The following is a 20,164-nucleotide window of genomic DNA, read 5'->3' as shown; positions in this document are numbered from 1 at the left end:
TTACATGAAAAGAAGGCATTTTTAATGTGTATTTTATAGGAGTCCTTGCTTAATGACTCTAAAAGTCAGGCAAATTTCAGTTACAAAGAGCTTTTGAACTATATTGTCAGGTGGTTGAATTCCAAATCCATGAGCTCATAATATTTTGTTCTCATCAGCTTTTACCAGTATTAGTCGAAAGAGTTAATTAAGTCAGCTGTTACTTATTAGGTCAAATTTAGGTAATAGAGTATCTATTAAGAACTGCTTAAATGGAGCTGATAGTGACTGACGCTTTTTCTTGAGGTTGACACTTCACACCGTGTTGCTTTTAACCTGATGTATCTTGTAGAGCTAGGGGGCACTGTGTAGTAGTGTCAGGGTTTGGCTCTCAGTGAGATCAACCACGCATTTGTAGCTGATGGCACAGGGCAGATCACGAAAGAGCACTCAGATACTGAATTGTGTGTGCAGGATATGTGTGTAAAATGATTTAAGGTAAAAGTGAAATTTCTAGTCCGCAGAACCCATCTTCCTTTGCTTTTCTGTAAGAAAGTGTTCTTAACATATAAAAAGAAATAGTGTGAATTTAAGGTGAGTGAGTATGAATGTTCGGGATAATTTGGTGTGATTGGAGATATCAAAGATGAGGAGGTAAGGGAAATACCAAGGAATTGAAGAAGAGAAAAGGTCCTGTGAATCTCAAGTCCTACAAAGTTGCTCTGTCTGTGAGCTTCGGTGGTAATTTGCATTAAAAATTGTTCAGCACAGATACAGTCATTTCTTGCTGTTTGTTAAGAGGATGTTTAAAGCTGTGTTTGTTATCTTCATTCACTGGATAAATCTTTGTATCTTTGATAAATACGAAAACCAACTCAAACACTGTAAATAAGATGGCTAGTGGAAACTTTAAAGTGTTACTTAACATTATTTGAGGTTCTCATTGCTGAACATACTACAGTAAATACTGTGAGAACAATTAATATGGCATAAAGACCAGTATCAGCAAAATATCATAATTATACTTACTGTTTAGAAAAGTTTCTTCAGTATAATATGCATTAGCATCAGTATATAAGTTTGTGTGTTTTAAAACTTAGAGGTCTTTTTTCCCAAGTTTGAACCCCAGGCAAATTTTACGGTTTAAACTTCTGTGTGATGAACAACTGGACTCTTATTTTTAATCAACTCTTCTCCTTCTCTTGTTCCGTATCACTCAAACGTGATGTATTTCCTACAGAGCTGGGAAAATCCAAGACTGTTTGCCTTGTAGGGGGAAAAAAATCAGTAGACAAAAGAGAGCTTCATTTTGTTCTATCAAGTAGCTTAACATTGTTTAAGAAGTGTAATTACATCCTCATCTGAAGCAGCGTTCTCATGTTAGCTCTCTATGTAAATTTTGCACACAAAAGGGAAGGCAGGTGGTGGCAGAATCCAGCTTCCTAACATAATACTTCATAAAAGCTTTGTCGTATTGGTTTGTGATTTATGAATTAGAGTAGCTAATTTTATAAAATTAGCATAATGGAAAAAGAATAATAGCATTTAGGCTGTTAAACTATTTTAGGCAGTAGTGGTTGCTAGTTTGCTATGCTGGGAGTGTCCTTGAGAAGTGTGTTTTATTAATACTGCACCAGCAAAGAACTTCCTTCTAACTAATCAGATGGCTAGTTTTACGTGGTTTTGTTTTGTTTTGTTTTTTTTCTGTTGAGTAAAATTTCAGAAAAGTCATTTGTGCCCTTCAACTTTTTGTTTTCTGACTATTAAAGAAATACATTCTTATTGTGGAAAGTATAAAGAAGAATATAGTGCACAAAAAAGTGCATGTGTAATTAATTCCTCCACCAGTAGGAATAAATCATTCTTGACATTATGACATATTTCCCTCTAGTCTTTTTTTTAATGCATTTTTTCCATAGATGAGATCACGTTAGATACACTTATATAAGTTGTATCTTCCCCCCATTTACCATTATAGCCTAAACATTTTGCTTATTAAATAGAACTGTATAAAGCATTTTTAATAGCTGCATAGTGTTCTACTTTGTAGATGAATCCTATTTCACTTAGCAATTTCCTTATTATTTAACATTATACAGTTTCAAGTTTTCACATATAATAAATAATTTGCAGTTTATAATTTTTGTGTATATAACTCTCTGCATTTTCAGTTTTCCTAGAGAGGAGGAATTGGAGGTAAGTTCCTAGAAGGGAAATTACCAAGTGAGAAGTTATTATTTGTACATTAAAGAATAATTCATTTTTATTATCAAATCTATTGTGCTTTATATTAAACATTTTTAAAAGTGTATAAATGAAAAGAATTACCTATAATATCACCACCCAGGGATAACCATCATTAGTTACTTTCTAGTTTCTTTTCTGTGACAGATAACTGAGTTTTCCTCAGTACCATACCTCTTTTATTTCTCGGCTAAAGAGCATGTAAATGAATGCTCCATAATCTTAAAGGTATTTGGCCTGTAGATACTGGGCTGCTTATACTTAAGAGAACCTGAAATGTAAAAATGACAGCAAGGGCATTCTTGGGGGAGAATATAGCTCAAGTGGTAGAGCACATGCTCAGCATGTACGAGGTCCTGGGTTCAATCCCCAGTACCTCCTCTAAGAGTAAATAAATCAATCTGATTACCTCCCCCACCAAAAAAAAAAAACCAAAAGTGAGGGGCATTCTGAAACTGCTTTTGTTCACTGAAGAGCTTTCTGTGTGCATTTTGGGACTTTTATATTTAGGCATAATTTGTAAACTAACTACCACCTTAAAATTGTAAGTACTTTTAAAATTTTCCGTATACTTAGAATTTCATTTTTAAGGCAAGGGTAGAAGCAAGAGAAGGGCATATTACACCCTGATTACAGTGTTTCTTGAAGAAGAGAACTTAATTTTTTAATATGTTTGAATTTTACATTTTGCTTTAAAATTTTAAGGCTACACTCAGTAGTCTTCATATTAACCTTGTCCTGTGAAATATCCCAGAGATGAAGAAGCAGCTGTACTGTGTGCACCAGGAGGAATTGTTACCATTTAACTTGATCACTAATATTTGTATCTAGGCCTATGTATGATCTTTAATTGTGTGTTGAAATAAAAATTATATTTGTCATGGAACATATAAGCTTTATTAGGAATTGTTCTCTAGTTTATTAGCACCCCAGATAAGTAATATTTGGCAGATTATTCTGCTAAATATTGTTCAAAATGATCTGCTCTTTGAGGGTTTGGAGGGGGACAAACATGCAAAATAAGAATTGTATAAATTTTTATATTCTGTGTAAATGCTTAACAGTTAATGCATTCTGCTTTTGATTCCACTGGGAAATTCTGTCTCAGTCATCAGGCAATTAAGAAAACACTTATTTGGAAATAACTGAAACTGGCCTTGATTCCTGGATTCACATGATGATATTTGATTTATGGTCCACTGCTGATGGCAGATTCATTTCCTTGTGGCCAAATGGATTCCAGAAATTCATTAAGATAGTTTTCTTTCCTCTCTAGTGTACCTCGTACCTCTTCCACCTTCCATCTCCATTTGAAGTAAGTTATTTATGTAAAAGTTCCTTTATGCAGAACATTTGTAGAGAATGCTTCCCCACCTTTCAAAGAGAAACAGCCCATATATCCAGTTTGTGATTATTAGAAGAATGATAGTTACATTTGGGAATTTCATCAGAAACTTTTCATTAAATTTTTTTTAATAAACAGGTTAAGAGATAAATCTTGAAGGAATTAAACTGAAAATTGACGCTAAAATTAGTTTTTTAAGCACTTTAAAATAAATATTTGTGTGTTTTTCCTCCAGTTACAAAAGGAAGGCATTTTCATTGTAGACATTGTTGAAAAGTTTGAAGAAGAAAATAAAATAAACATGCTTATTTTAATTCCATCATCCAGACCAGGAGACAACCACTGTTAATATTTGGCTCATATTCTATTAGCTATTTTATATGTATGCAATAAAATTGATGTTATTTATACATATAATCTGTGTTTTTTAATTAATGTGTTGCTAACATTTTCCCAAGCTTTAAAAAAATACATCGAAAGCATGGTTAAATAGTATCCTTGTGTATCACCATCTGTATTTTATTTCATCAGTTTCCTATTATTGAACATTAAGATTATTTCTCTCTCTTGTGAGTTCTCTTTCTAAAATACTGTTTCAGAGAGCATTGCTGTATATACCTCTTTGTGCATCTATCTGATTGTTTCCTCAGGATTATCCCATAGCAGTGGAATTCTTGGCTCAAGGAGTATGTCTTTACATCTGTATCTGATGGCATGAGATACCAGATTACCCTCCAGAAGGGTAATAATTTTCATCCGGAAAATGCATAGTTAGCAGGAATTTTTTTTCAATCTTTCCTAGTTTGGTAGGGGGAAACAATATTTGAATTTGCATTTGCATTTCTTTGATTTACTTTGATCATGCAGTTTTATGACTTTATATTTCTTTTGTGAATTGCTTTTTGTCCTTTGGCCCATTTTTTAAAACTGAGTTGTCTTTTTTGCTGATTTGTTTAAGTAATTTTTAAGATAGGGTTTATTTTTAATCAATTCTTATAAGGTCTTAAGAAACCTCAGTTCAGTTTTTGTGGATCTTAAAGTGCAGTGACATTAACCTTTCCTGCAATCTCTTTCCCTTACCCACCATTATAAAAGTCAAATTAAACTTTAATGAGGATTTATTTTATTATATAAATTCTTACATTTTCAAAGTCAAATTTTAAATTGGAAAAAAATGTCTAATTGATTTATTCTTAAAGGGTAACTGGAGACCTCCATGTCAATTTTACCACTGGCTTTTACTGCTTTCAGAAACCCTTTTCGTTGTAGCTCACTCAATCACAATCACTGTTTAATCATATGATAGGCAGGAATGTTCTGATTCCACCTATGTTTTGATATACAAGCTTGAAAGTGTGTTTATTTTTTAACTTCAAAGATCTAACTGTATGGTCAGGATTTTGCTACTTCAGAAGGACCACAGAGAAATAGTGTATTAGTAGTAAAGAGCGCTAAAGCAAATACCACCTGAGAAAGCAAATTTATGTTAATCTCTTCTAATATTTTACTAGAAGAATAGCTCTTATTGTGTGACTTCCTTATAAATTCCCCCACAGCCAGTTTTGTGTGTGGTCTCTTTAAGTGCATGAGATTAATATTTCTTTTATGAGAAGTGAAATCATTTTTTCTAAAATTATCAAAAAATAATGTTACCATTAAACTTACATTTTGAAAAATGAAAAAAAATCCCTTTGATCCATCAGTTTAACACTATTTCATTTCTCCTCTTAGATTTAATCCCTTGTCTTCCTTGCAGGTTTGTGTTTCACATAGTTGCTGCTTTTTTATTCATTTAGTGGGGATTTTTTTTTCATAGTTGTTATTTTTGCATATATTTTTTAACATGGTTGGAAACACTTCTATGTATATAGTCTGCATAATTAATATTTAAACCTTATTAAATATAGCCATTTTATAGAGAATTTAGAAAATAAGAAAAGGAAAATGACTAATATTTCACAGATGGAGAAGTTAACATATATAATAAATACAACTCCACTTTTCTTTTTTTTCTTATAACTCCCCACTTCACTTTTTTTTCTTACTAGAAAAGTAATTCATGCTCACAGAAGAAAAATTGCACAGAAAAATAAATCAGGAAAATAATTCATGATTTTTTCACCTACTGATAACATTTTTGTCATGTTTCTATCTAGTTTTTACAGGACTTTTTCTATACATAACTTTAGTTGAGACTGCACTGATACCTTGAATTTTTATTTAATATTTAACCTAACTATTTCTCCATATTATTAAAAGGAGCTATTTTAATAGCTGTATAATAGTCATAATAGAGATTTACCATAATTCATGTAATTGCTTTATGTTTATCTTTTTATATTATAAACAATACTGGAGTATATTTGCACATAAATCTTTATCATCATTTCAGATTATTTTCTACAAATAATTTTTCAGAAGTAGAAATCTTAGACTAAGTGAGATGGATGATTTTGAAGTTTTTTGGTAAAGATTGCCAAATAACCTTTCAGAGAAATTATAACCTATTTTATATTCCTACTAGCAATCTATAAAAGTGGCCATTTCATTGAACTTAAGCCCACAAGGGTGTTTACTTTTTAATCTTTGTAAATATAATAAGTAAAAAAGGTATTTTTGAGATATAATTGACAGATAACATTGTATTAGGTATATGTGCATTTTCCTATTTATAAGGTTGACTATTCAGTGTTGCTACTTTACATGGGATTTAGTTTGATAGTAATTATTTTAGTTTATCAGTATGCTCTCCAAAGTTGTATAAGAAACCTTCCTTTTGTATCCTAGCAGAAGTAATGCTAATTTTTTTAATCACCATATAAATTCATTGAAGGTTTTTTTTTAAAGATACTGCATACATAATTAGAGAGTTGAATAATTTAGGTGAACTACAACAAAGAAAGGATCCTTCAATTTAGAGTCCCTTGCTTGACTTTGTTGTGACCATACAGATTTTGTCCTTGGTACTATGTTTGGAGCTAAGTAGAGAAGGGGTGCAGAGAGGAATTTCCCAGAAATCTAAGTTTATAGTTATCTTTAAAATGAACCCTTTTGTAAGTTGGGAATTTTGCACACCATTGCGGAAACACCCAAATGTATATTTTTTGTTCATAAAATTTGTTTTCCAAAATGTGTTCTCCTTTTTCTCACAGACCTACTAAGTTCCTTGAAGGTAGGAATCAGATCTCGTTCATTTTTGTTTCCTGGGTATAATTCTGGGCACACAACAGGTGCTCAGTAAATGTGTGAGTAATAGGCTCTTTGAAGAGTGAAAAGATGGAACTTGGAGTTAGAAGGCCTGTGGTTTCTCCCCACTAACTCACTTGAGCTTTAGGACCTTTGTAGATGATGTGACATCTTTTGAACTTCAGTTTCATCATCTCATGGGTGTACTGCTTGTACCACGTACTTAAAAAAAAATGGAGAAATGAATGAGATAAAATGTGTGAAAGTATCTTGTTAAATTAAAAAGTGCTGTGCAGTTGTGAAATTCATCATCATCACCGTTATTATATTTCTGGGAAGTATTTGGCAAAGAGTCCCATTGTTAAGAAATTACCAGGAAGAGTATCGCCAAGACTCCTAGCTGATCACCAAAAATTCACTTTCCTCTTCTTCCTGGACCTACAGCTTGGCTGTTTCTTGGCCTCCCTTGCATATAGGTATGGTCACATAACTGAGTTTTAACTAATGGAGCAAACAGAAATACTGTGTTCCACTTCCAGACCTGGCCAATTAAAACCTTGCAGAAGAGCTTTTTTCTCCTTCTCTCTGGCTGGAAAGGAGGCAAACTTCAGGGTTATCTACCCTTTACCCTTTACTACCTTGGCTTACCTGTTAAAACTAGTGAAGGCTCCTTGTAGCCTCATATACCTGTACGGAAGGGGGCTGGCTACCTGCTAACTTCTTCACCCATCCAGTTTTGCTATATGAGTGATCAACTTCTCTTGTGTTTGAATCAGTATACATTTTGGGGCCTGCGTGTTAGAGCAGTTAGACTCTCCCTAACTATCACAAGCAGCAAGCTGACACAGCATCCGCTTTTTCATAATCCTCTGATAGCAGCCTTAAAACAAGGGACAGCAGTGTCAAGATATAAATACACAGGCCTGTGGATGACATAACATATAGTCTGCAGCCCCAGATAAAAGTGAGGACGGAATTCTATTTTGTCACTGGAGAATTTTTTTTGGCTGAGAACAGTTTAATAATGAGGTTTATAACTTATTAAAGTTTAGTTAGATGATTTATGTATTTTCACTTTTTCATTGTTTGAGGCCAAGATTTCAATAGTCTTAAAGAGAAATTATCTCTTGGTAATACCTTGCTTATATTGTATTTAGTATCTAAACTTTTTCTAACATTAAATATGATGCTCAAATATATATAATAAAAAATTTTCTTTATAACAGTAATCATAATGAGATTTTTTTCAAACCATGATTCCTTTCTCTCCAATTCTTTTTCTATGTATTAGATGATCATTTGGTTGTAAAAGTTTTTTCTTGGGGAGGGGTTACTGGTATCTAGATACATTCTAGAAATTGTAAGGCAAGACATTTTCCTCAAAATATGCATGTCTGTGAAACTCCATGTTACCTTCCTCAGGAATATTGAGGGAATTAAAATATATACTTATCCTTTTATCTGACAGCTTTTACCCCAAATTACCCAAAGCGATACTATATTCTGTTGTCCTCTTAATTGGACAGGTGAAGTCTTTTTAAATGTATTTAGTTTTGAGGTGGTCCAAGAATGTTCCTAGTAACAAGTACAACACTGATCAGTCACTTATCTAGCCGTCAAAGGTTAGTACATTTTACTTTCTAGAATAGTTTGATTATGGGAATAAATAAAATACTGCCAAACATCATAAAAATAGTTATCACAAAATCTACACACTTTACTGCCTACAGAAGGAGCTACCCCCTTTCTTCTTAGGCAATAAATTTAATTTTATTCCCCATATTTAGTAATCTGATTTCCTCCAGGAAGCTTGAGTTCTTCTGTGGGTTATAATTAAGTTCAAATTAGGGAAAAAGCTATGGGCAGCAAAATAGAAATAGAGAAAGGTAAGAAATAAACCTTACAGTAGAACTTTAGGGAGGACAGCAGAGGACAGAGCAGCTGTAAGGAAAGAACAAAAAACTAATTGTATAAATAGAAGTCTAAGGGAATTAAGTGAATTGACAACCTGAGTTAAGAAATCATCTTGGTTACCTTTTTAGACATATTGGACTATTATAGCACATACAATAATTGATATATTACCCAGAAACCACAACATAAGACTGAATTACTTTAAGAAGACTTTTGGGTAGAATGTGGAGTACATTTCAGAGTTTCTTCAGAGCTTATTGTAATTAAGTTTGGGTGGTTCCCAATTATCTGAAAAAATTTTACTTAGAATTGCTTATTTCTTAACCAAATACCAAGTTTTAAAAATTTGTTCTTTTTGCATGCAAAAAGTGTGCAATTGTTCATTTCTGATTACTTGTCCACATTCAATGCAGTTCCCTCAGTAAGTCAGACAGAGAAAGACAAATATATATCACTCATGTGTGGAATCTAAGATAAAATGATACAAATCTTATTTACGAACCAAAAATAGACTCACAGACATTGGAAACAAACCATGGTTACCAAAGGGGAAAGGGCAGGGGAGGGATAAATTAGGAGTTTGGGATTAGCAGATACACACTACTATATATAAAATAGGTAAACAACAAGGACCTACTGTATAGCACAGTAACCCATATTCAGTTTCTTGTAATAACATATAATGGAAATGAATGTGAAAAATAGTATATAGGATGTATGTATATGTATTAACTGAATCACTTTGCTGTATACCTGAAACTAACATCGTATGTCAGCTACACGCCAATAAAAAAACAAAATTAAAGCAAAAACAAAAACAAATGCAGTTCCCTCGAATTATTAACCTTGGAGTGGTTTGGGTTCCTATCCAGTTATGACAAGAAAAGGCCACATATTTTGCAGTCACGTTCCTTTAAGGAAGTCAAAATTCAGCATAATTACTAACATTTGAATCTTTGCACTTTGATTTTTAAAGCAAAATTTAATCCAATTGGGATTTTTTTCACTTAGATGGATTTTAATACTTTATACTTTGTTGTTCCCCCCCTCCCCGGAAAGGTATATCTATATTCTTTGGAACCTGTCACTTTCTTTTCTAGAAAAATTGTATTTCAGTATAATAGAGATTGTCTTCTACTTGGCCGACCATTTGTTTATGGATAATTTGCAGTGGGATGATGGCAAGTTGAAACTGCTGGGAATTTGCTTTTAAATGGACTAAGAAGGCGTTACAGCTGTACTGAAAGAGAAATGTATTTTATTAAAGTAAATTTGCAGGGTTATTCTTCATAGCACACTAAAGACTCTCCCAGACGAAATCTACCACGGGGCCTTATTCATGGTGGATAGTTAAGAAATAGCTGCTGAATGATGAAAGAACGCACACTGGAGTTAAGCTAGTTACCATTGTTGTCATAGTGACTTACAGGCGAAGTCTTAGATGTCATTTATTAAAAAGATGCTTAACTGGAAAATGTTAACCACTGTATACTAATTGTATTTATTTGTGTCTGGGATGCAGGTGGCGATAAAAATAATAGATAAATCTCAGCTGGATGCAGTGAACCTTGAGAAAATCTACCGAGAAGTGCAAATAATGAAAATGTTAGACCACCCTCACATCATCAAACTGTATCAGGTATGGCGTAGCTTTGCACCTCTCTCTCTCTCTGCCTCTCATACCCGGTGCCCTGTGTTACATTATCATTTTTTTTCTCTTTTATGTTAGTTTTTTTAATCTGTATAAAAGATAATTATGTGCTTTTATTAAGCTAAGTACCTCCAGTTTTCTTTATTTAAATAAAAAGTGAAGCAATCAAAAACTACTAGCAGCTTAATTTTAAGTTGTCTCTCAGACTGTAAGTTATTTAATTTAAAAGTTTGCAGTTGTATGTTTATGATACCCTGCTTGAACCTGCTGGGTTTGGGTGGTGGTACCATTAACAATAAGGACATTGCAGTTTTGCTGACTAGAAAAATATATTGTTTATGTTTTATGAAATACAAAGGCTAAAATAATATATTACCTAAGGGCATACCTTATAATACCTAGAGCCAAACTTTGTTTTGTTTCAGTTTTTTTTATCAGATAAAGTAAATAAGCTAGTTTAAAAAAAATTAACCTAAGATATAATTTTTGTAAAATAAACTGCGCCTGTTTCAAGTATAAGCCATGTTTTTTAAAAGGAAGATTTTTTTCATATTTTTAAAGAGTCATTTATATTTATGAATGACCTTTTAAAATATTTCTATCCATTAATACTTAGAAATTTTATATTGGAAATCTATTTTAAAATGTTGCAGTATGCAAGTCTATGGCTTCGATCTCCAAAGTAAGATGTGTGCGCCCAGTGGTGGGCTGGATCAGCCTGGGCTGACTTGTGAGCGCTGATTGTTAAATTTTCAGAAGGTTTGTGAGCCGATTAACGTGTTAATAACTCAAAATAAGCAATGGTAGGAGTATTTTTACACCGCAGAAATTGGTTTATAAGTCAGGGCCTTTTTTTCCCCCTCAGAGAGCTAGCACTAACACACCACTCTGTGCACTCAAATTGGTTAGCACGAGTGTCCCTTGGGGCATAATAAGAAACTATTAGAGCTTCTAACTCTATTTATCTTTTATATTTATCTTCTTGTGCATTTTATAATATATATATTTAATATAATATTTATACAGCAGCATAAGTATGCAATTTGTGCCTCTGCATGTACATATTCATAAATACATATGTGTGTCTATGTATACATGCATAAATACATTCATGTATACATTTGACTAAGCAACTTTGTTGGTAAAGACTTACAATTTAAAAGGTGTGGAGACCATTGGAGAGCATTACCACTAGCTAAGAATAAGCGACTGTTTTGTGCCACTCAAAACAATTCCTAAGGAAATTTAGAAACAATTTCTTAAACTATGGTGGGCCTCTTAGGTCAAATTTGTATCAGAGGATTTCTCCCTGTAAGCTCTTTATTTTTCCCTAAAGTGGATACTTATGAGAAACTAATCACATCCTTAGAAGTCTGATGAACCATAAGCCAAACTGAGGTTAAAACTACCATGATTCTTCAACTATACTTCAATTAAAACACAAAACAAACAAATAAAAACTATCATGACTCACATGATAATTCTCTTTATTTGAACTAAATAATCAATTATATTGACTTACCTTTTGACTTGTTTAGACCCAAATTATAGGTAACTCTTAGTTTTCTGGCCCAATAGGGTATAGTCATAAACCTAAAATGCTAGATCAAAAGTAGTTTTTAGCCTTTCAGGAGGTAGCAGTTAAATATGACATTATTAGCATGTGCCAGTATGTAAAAAGATAAAGAATGTTACAGAGAAGCATCTAAAATTCACTCCTTTTGAATCCATTATTTCATTTCCTTTCAGTTTAGTGTAGTTTGGAAAATCAAACTTTGTGGCAATGACACACTTCCTTTCTGAACCTAGAAAAACTAATTTAAATAAACGTGTGTAGCAGTGGGGTTATGAAGAAGCTTTTGAACGATGTTTTAAAATACTGGTACTTTGTAACAACATTAAAGTGCATTGGGAGAAATATCACATTGTGCCGGGTGAGCTGGGCTACAGGCCAGATTAGCTGAGCTCTGTTTTTATTATTCTACCCTATAACACAGGGCTCGGAGAGTCAGTGAGGAAATGGTAAAAAATTGATCTTCAAAACTACTGTCCCCCACCACAAATAAAAACAAAAACAAACAAACAAACAAAAAACTCCCGTTCCCTGTATTGACTCAAACTTGAATCTGCGTAATGGTGGAGGATTTTGTTAAAATGTTAATTCTTTGTGAGTGGCTCTGGGGCCTGGGACTTCGCATTTTTAACAACTGTCTCGGCTGTGCTGTTGCTGTTGGTTCGTGGACCACACGTGGAGGACCAAAGGTCTAAATTTTTCGCAGAAGTGTTAGCATGAGAATATCATCAGTCTTGTAAACTTTGCCAGCTTCTGAATTGTTCATAACTTGATATTTTTATTAGTAGTTTTAATTTAAGTAACTCCATAGAATGTTGTGGCAAATTACCATCTTTGCCTATCAGACTAATATGGAATTATTTATCAATAGGTAATGGAGACCAAAAACATGTTGTACCTTGTGACAGAATATGCCAAAAATGGAGAAATTTTTGGTAAGCACATTTCTTTAAATTTTTTTTTTCATTTGAAAGTATCACTCATCTTTATTGGAGTGTTTCCTATTAATTCTCCTGCTTGGGTAAAAGTTGCGAACATGAATTAGAAATTTTAAGCCTTAGAATATAATGAAGTATCCCGGAAGCTAAAAAATATAGAATGTATTTATTCTCTTGTATTTATGATATTAAAGCTATTGCTTAATTCTCTCATCTGTGTTAAGATTGGAGAATCAGAGATAGGGAGGTATTTTCAGTCATATCGCACAGGAGATTTTCTTTCCTTTTATCTTCGTTTTACCTTTCTTTGCAGTATAAAGATAAGTCAGTAAATATTTACTGAGCTTCTACTGTGTCTCAGACATTGTACTAGATATGGAGGTACAGCGGTCACCTAAGTAAATAACACAGTCCCTGCCATTGTGGATCTTACAGTCTGGTAAGCAGCTAACTGTGGCTCTAAGACCTGCCACAAGTCACCAAGCCTCTCTGGGACTCAGTTCTTTTATCTCTAATAATAAAGTATTTGATTAATTGGCTTCTATGCTCTATTCTAATTCTTAAAAAATTATGACTATTATATTGTTCTAGCTTTCCTCTGTTTTATTTTTACTCTATGGAACAAGAACACTATAGATAATTGAAATATTTTGTTTTCTAACCTAAATTTAGGTCCAAAATTGTTTTTTAAACAGCTTTATTAAAGAATAATTCACATATAGAAGTAAGCCAGAAAGAGAAGGAAAAATACCATATGATATCACTTGTATGTGAAATCTAAAAAAGAGGCATAAATGAGCTTATTTACAAAACAGAAATGGACTCACAGACATAGAAAATAAACTTGTGGTTGCCAGGGTGGAGGAAGTGGGAAGAGAGAAATTGAGAGTTTGAGATTTGCAGATACTAACTATTACATATAAAATAGATTAACAACAAGTTTCTACTGTAGAGCACAGGGAACTATATTTAATGTCTTGTAGTAACCTATAATGAAAAAGAGTATGAAAATGAATATATGTATGTTCATGTATGACTGAAACATTACACTGGACACCAGACATTGGCACAACATTGTAAACTGACTATACATCAATTAAAAAAACATTTGTTTTTAAATGAAGAAAAGCTTTCCACGTAAGATGGAGCAGTAGAGTCAAGTTTACTGTTTGAAACCAGAGATTAGATCAGGTGCTTCCATTTGCAAAACAAAGCAAAAAAATGGAAATAAAGAAAAATGTATACTTTCAAAAAAAAAGAATAATTCACATATAACCAGTTGCACATATTTAATGTATACAGTTTAATACGTTTCACACACATATACATGTCAAGATCACCGCCACTCCCAAGAGTGTCCTTGTGCCCCTTTGTAATCTCTTGTGCCCCACCTTACCAACAGACAAACACTGGTCTGCTTTCTGTCACTTCATTTGTTATGTCTTCTGGAGTTTTATATAAACGTACTCATGTAGTGTGTACCTTTTCTTTGTCTGACTTCTTTCTCTCAGCATAATTATTTTAAGGTTCACCCATTTTGCTGCAAGTATCAACATATCATTTCTTTTATTTTTTAAAGAAGCAATCTATCTTAGTGTTTATTTACTTTTTATTTATTTATTTATTACTGAAATATAATCAGTTTATGGTGGTGTGTCAATTTCTGGTGTACAGCATGGTGTTTCAGTCATACATATACATACATATATTCATTTTCATATTCTTTTTTGTTGTAGGTAACTATAAGAGATACAGTATACAGTACAAACTTATTGTTTGTCTATTTTATGTACCATTTCTTTTTGTTGTAAGTAATGTCCTATTATGTAAATAAACCAGCTCGCTTATCCATTCACGTGTGGATAGACATGGAGTTGGTTTCAGTTTTTGGCTGTTACGCATGAATTGCTATGAACATTCACGAGCAAGTCTTCAACTGACAGTCTACCTTCAAAAAATATTCACCACTTCGCATGTAGGGTAAGAACCTTACAGTAATGCACTTCTGTTTTACCCCTCCTGCCCTCTATTTTCTTGCCACACATTTTATTCATACCTATTTTGTGAAACACAAAATACAGTGTCATCACTTTTGTTTAAAAAATCACTTTTGTTTTAAAAAGATACCAGTTTTTAAACAAATTTTATACATTTACCAGTGGCGTTGCCATTGCCAGATCCTATGTAGATGCATGTGTTCATCTTCATTTCTTTATGTAGATGCACATTTTTATCTGGTGCCATTTTCTTCTGCCTGAAGGACTTTGTTGAGCATTTCTTACAGCACAGGTCTGTTGGTGATAAAAATCTTTCAGCTTTTGTTATGTCTAAACTCCTTATTTTGTCTATTTTTAAATGACGTTGTACTGGGTATATAATTCTAGGTTAACTTTTTTCCTTTTAACGCTTTGAAGATATTGCTCCACTGTCTTCTCATTTGCATTATTTCTGACAAGAAATCTGCTGTCATCTGTTTCCTCTATTCCTTTGTGTATAATGTGCCTTTTTCCTCTGGCTGTTTTTAAAGATTATCTGTTTATCACTAGTTTTAATAACTTGATTATGATGTGCCTTTGTGTGGTTTTCTTCATGATTCTTTTGTTTGGTGTTCATTGAGCTTTGAGCTTCTTAAATCTGTGAGTGTAGTTCCACCAAATTCAGACAATTTTCAGCCAATATTTTTATTAATTATTTTTGTGGGGATTTTTTTTTGGGGGGGGAGTGGAGTAGTTAGGTTTATTTGTTTAGTTTAAATGAAGGTACTAGGAGTTGAACCCAGGACCTCCTGCATGCTAGACGTGCTCTCTACCCCTGAGCTAAACCCTTCCCTCTCAGACAATATTTTTTTTAACCAGTTTTGCTGGCCTCTTCTGCAGAGACTCCACTTACACATATGTTAGGCTGTTTGAGATTGTCTCACTGTTCACTCCTTCCAATTTTAAAAATTCTTCTTTCTTTCTGTATTTAATTTTGGATAGTTGCTATTTTTATGCCTTCAAATTCACTATTCTTCCTTCTGCAATATCTAATCTGCCATTAATCTCATCTAGTGTGTTTTTCATCTCAGACTTTGTAGTTTTCAGCTCTTATAAACTTGCCTAGGGTCTTTTTAAAAAAAAAAAAATCTTCCATGTCTTCAGTTAGCTTTTTGAACACTTGGAGTACGCTTTTAATAACTTTTCATGCCCGTGTCTAATTCCGGCATATCCATCAGATTAATTTTAAATGGTTTATGTTTCTCCTCACTTTTGGTTATATTTTCCTGCTTCTTCACGTGCCTGGTAGTCTTTGACTGGAAGCCAGACGTTGTCAGTTTAACCTTACTGGTTACCACATATTTTGTATTCCTATAACTTGTCTTGAGCTTTGTTCTGGGATGCAGTCAAGTTACTTGGAAACAGTTTGCTCCATCTGAGTCTTCCTTTTATAATTAGAGCAGTACTCAGTCTCAAGTCCAATGATTTTCCCACTTCAGAATACTTTACCCCATGCCCCAGGAATTACCGGGGAGGGGGTTTAGCCTGGCCAGTAGGAACCAGCACTGCTCCTTGTACACGGCACTGTTCTCTCTAATTCTCTGAGATGGTTCTTTCTTTGGCCTTGGGTAGTTTTCTCACACACGCGTGCCCATCAACCCTCTCCTGAATACTTAGTGGGCACCCCTTACAGATCCTTGGGGTTCTCCCTATGTGTAGCTCTCTCTTCTCTGATACTTTGTTTTGTGACCTCTATCTGCCTTGTTCTCCTTCAAGACTCTCAGCTCTGTCTCCTCAACTCAAGGACTTTGCTGTGTTCTGCCCAGGTTTCCCCTCCCCATGTTGTGACTTAGACATTCTCTCAAGACATTAGTTGAGGGCATTCATGGGTCTCACTTCCTTTATTCTCTGTCTCTCAGAGATCACCTTCCTTCTTCTCCTGATGTTCAATGTCTTATAAATCAGTGCCTCATATGTTTTTGTCTGTTTATTGTTTATTTGTTGAAGTAGGGAGTTGTTTTGGGCAAGAGGGTAAATCTGGTCCCTGGTACTCCATCTTGGTGGAAAGCAGAAGTCTGATCCTCTCAAAATTATCTTTAATTTTAGTAATTGTAAAAGAAAGAATTATATATATTTCTGTAGTTTAAAAAATGTGTTATTTACAGTTGTATTCTAAGTAAATAGTTCTAGGTTGAATCATTTCCTAATTGTATTTCATAGCTTGCTGCTTTTTTTTTTAACGTTACTGAGTCATAGTTTACATTGTTGTGTCAGTTTCTCCTGTATATATTTCCCTGTACTATACAGTATAAACTTCTTTATGTGTTCATAGCTTACCTCTTTTACTTACTTCTTTTTTATTCTGCTGCTTTTTAAGCTTATTTAAATTCTTAAGCTATTTGTTTCAATTAGGATCTTCTTAGCTGATGCTATAATAGAATGGTGTGGGCTTTGAAGCCAACGAGGTTTACAGTGCTGGCTGTACCATATTAGTTGTTGCATTGCTTTGGGCAAGTTTCTTTTTTCCCTTGTCTTCCCTTCCCTTTCTTTTCCTTTCTTCTTTCTTTTTGTTCTTTTCCTTTCTCTTTCTTTCCTATACTGTCTTATATTCACTCATTCATTTAGTTAGGGCAGCAGTCTTTCAAGAAATCTTTATTGAAAACCAACTGTATGCCACACGCTGTTCTCTGTGGGAAGACCATCACAGCAAAGAAAACATGAAAATTTCTGTTCTCACGAACCTCCCATTTTAGTGTGGGGAGAGAGACAGCAAGCAAAATAAGTAAATTGCATAGTACAGTAGATGGTGTTAAGTGCTGCGGGAATGAGAAAGCAAGGAAGGAGGCATGTGAAGTGGGGTGGTTGATTGCAGTATTAGGTAGAGGATCAAGCCTCATTGATAGTTGAGCAAAGACTGGAAAGCACAGCCATATAGGTATAGGGGGAAGAGGGTGATTCAAGGAAAGGGAGGAGTAAGTGCAAAGGTCCTGAGGCAGCAGTGTGCTTGGTGTGTTCAAGGAATAGCAGGGAGGCCAGTGTAGCTGGAGAGAAGCAAGCAAGAGGGAAAAGCAAGAGTGAGCAAGGAGGAAGAATAATAAGAGATGAGATCAGAAAGGTAAATGGGAGCCAGGAGTAGGGCAGACTTGTAGACCATTATAAGGATATTGGCTCTTACCTTGCATACAATTAAAGAACCGTTGGGGAGGGGTTTGAGCAAATAAGTGATTGCATCTAATTTAACATTTTAAAAATGTCACTCTGGCAGCTATGTTGAGAATAGAGTATAGTGGGCAAGGGTGGAAACGGGAGGCGAGGAGGCTGTTGCAGGAGTCCAAGTGAGAGATGATGATGACTCAGACCAGGGTAGCCGTAGTGCACATGGTGCTAAGTGGTCACAGTATGTTTTGAATGAGTAGAATCAGTCGGATTTCTTGACAGGTGGAGACCACCTAAGTAGCGAGTATGATTAGGGAAGAGACCAATGTCTGATCCCTGAGCCATTAAAAGCTTGGGAAAAGAGGAAGAACCAGCAAAGAAGACAGAGGAGAAGACCAAGAGAATGCAGTTTCCTGGAAACCAGGGGAAGAAAGTGTCCGCAGGAGGATAGAGTGAACATCTGTGTCAGATGCTGCTGATAGATCAAGAAAGATGAAGGATGATAACTGGCCATTGTATTTGGCAGTTGGTAAGAGCACTTTTGGTGCAGTAAGTGGACCAAAGCTACACTGAGGAGTTTTAATAAAAAATGAGAGAAGAAAAATGGATAGCATCAAATAGACAACTCTTAAAAGGATTTCTTTTTCAAAAAGGGAGAAGAGAAGTGGGAGGTTAGTTGAGACGAGGAATGGGGTCAAGGGAAGGATTTTTAAATCTTTGTTCATTGGAATATTTTTAAGAACTTCAGGCTGTAGTTTTATGAGTACACTAGAAATAGGTGTTACATATTATCTTTATTTTTTTTGAGGGGGAGGTAATTAGGTTTATTTATCTGTTTATTGGACGGAAGTACTGGGGAATTGAACCCAGGACCTCATGCGTGCTAAGCATGTGCTCTACCATGGAGCTATACCCTCCCCCCACTAGAAATAGCTGTCACATGTTAGATGTCATGTCTATGAAAATGGAGTACTCTAAATTGCTCCTTCTTGCTAAGACCTTTGATGATAAAAGTTTGGATCACATTGTTTTATATAAATTGAAGCATAATTTGGGGATTTTTAGAATGTGTAAAGTTTAATTTTAATGCAAAAAAGCTAGAATAAATAAGGAAGATAAGACAGAGTAAGCTGGAGATTCAGGTAGGTACAAGCAAAGAACATTCTGGCAGCCAGAAACCTCTGGCATGGAGCTCACAAGGACAGTGAAATAGAAGTGAGAAGGTGCACTTTGTGGAACGTTAATCAAATGGTGAAAAATACGTGTAACGTTTTAAGTGAATTCTGAGGCAGAAATGCTTTCATTCAGTTGGAGACTTAGACGAAACAGAACCACAACATTCAACTAATGTATTAAGAACTGTAAAGATTTCTCATTGGTGTTTATAACTTAGGAATTACTCTTTACTTAGCAAGTATTCCTTTAGTACCTCCTCTGTGCTAGAGGGCATTTTGTTCCTTATGTATTTTTTCATTCCTTTAAGTTTGTGTTTATGTGGTCAGCACATCGTGCGCTGTATTCTTGACGAAGGACGTGAAATTAAGCCCTTCTGTTCCCACAGTCACCACCCGTATCCAGCCTTTTATCACCTCGTGTCTCAATTAGCAACGACCTCATGTTCTACTGCCCCCGTTTCTTTTCTGGGCAAGTACATTTCGGATACATTTCCTGCTTAATCTTCCTCGGTTATTATTTCTAGTAGGTTACTACCGTGTTCAGTAACCTTCACTTAAACCTTCCTATTGCTTAGTGGATAAAATTCAAACTCTTCGATCTGCGAGTAAAGTAACTGCACTGAGTAAATGAGTGTGCCCAGCTAGTCCTTGCACAGGTCTACACGTTGTCCCGGGAAACAGACCACCCAGTTGCCTCAGTTAATACTCAGTCTGTCTTCCTTCCTCTCTCCCCCTCTTCCTTCCTTCCTCCCTCCCCCTCTTTCTTCCTTCCTTCCCCTCTTCCCTCCTCTCTTTCTTTCTTTCATCTGTATCTTTCTATCTTACAAGTTTTTATTGTTGGTTTTTTTTTTTAATATATAAAAGTTAAGCATGTACCAGGATAAGAAGTTAGGTCATTCTGCAAGGTTTGTTACAAAACATACCAGTTTCCCACCCTCCTCCCCTCCCCTGTCTCCCTTTCTCTTCTTTCATCTGATTAGTTTAGATGTACCTCCATTTCCTTCAGTAATATGCTTATATGGAAGCT

The 20,164-nt window shown here is 34.5% G+C and overlaps 1 protein-coding gene across 3 annotated transcripts in view; it reads left to right on the top strand.

Moving 5' to 3' along the window:
- SIK2 (salt inducible kinase 2) overlaps positions 1-20,164 on the top strand; it is a 109,482-nt gene that overhangs the window by 1,861 nt on the left and 87,457 nt on the right. For all 3 annotated transcript variants that reach the window (XM_072954004.1, XM_072954002.1, XM_072954003.1), the window contains exons 2-3: positions 10,191-10,307; positions 12,764-12,827. In XM_072954004.1, the coding sequence (XP_072810105.1) occupies positions 10,191-10,307; positions 12,764-12,827 (181 nt within the window). The remainder of the gene's footprint in view (positions 1-10,190; positions 10,308-12,763; positions 12,828-20,164) is intronic.

This window comes from Vicugna pacos, chromosome 33, assembly GCF_048564905.1.
Source record: "Vicugna pacos chromosome 33, VicPac4, whole genome shotgun sequence".
Classification (NCBI taxonomy): domain Eukaryota; kingdom Metazoa; phylum Chordata; class Mammalia; order Artiodactyla; family Camelidae; genus Vicugna; species Vicugna pacos.
This window is presented reverse-complemented; position numbering and strand designations above follow the sequence as displayed.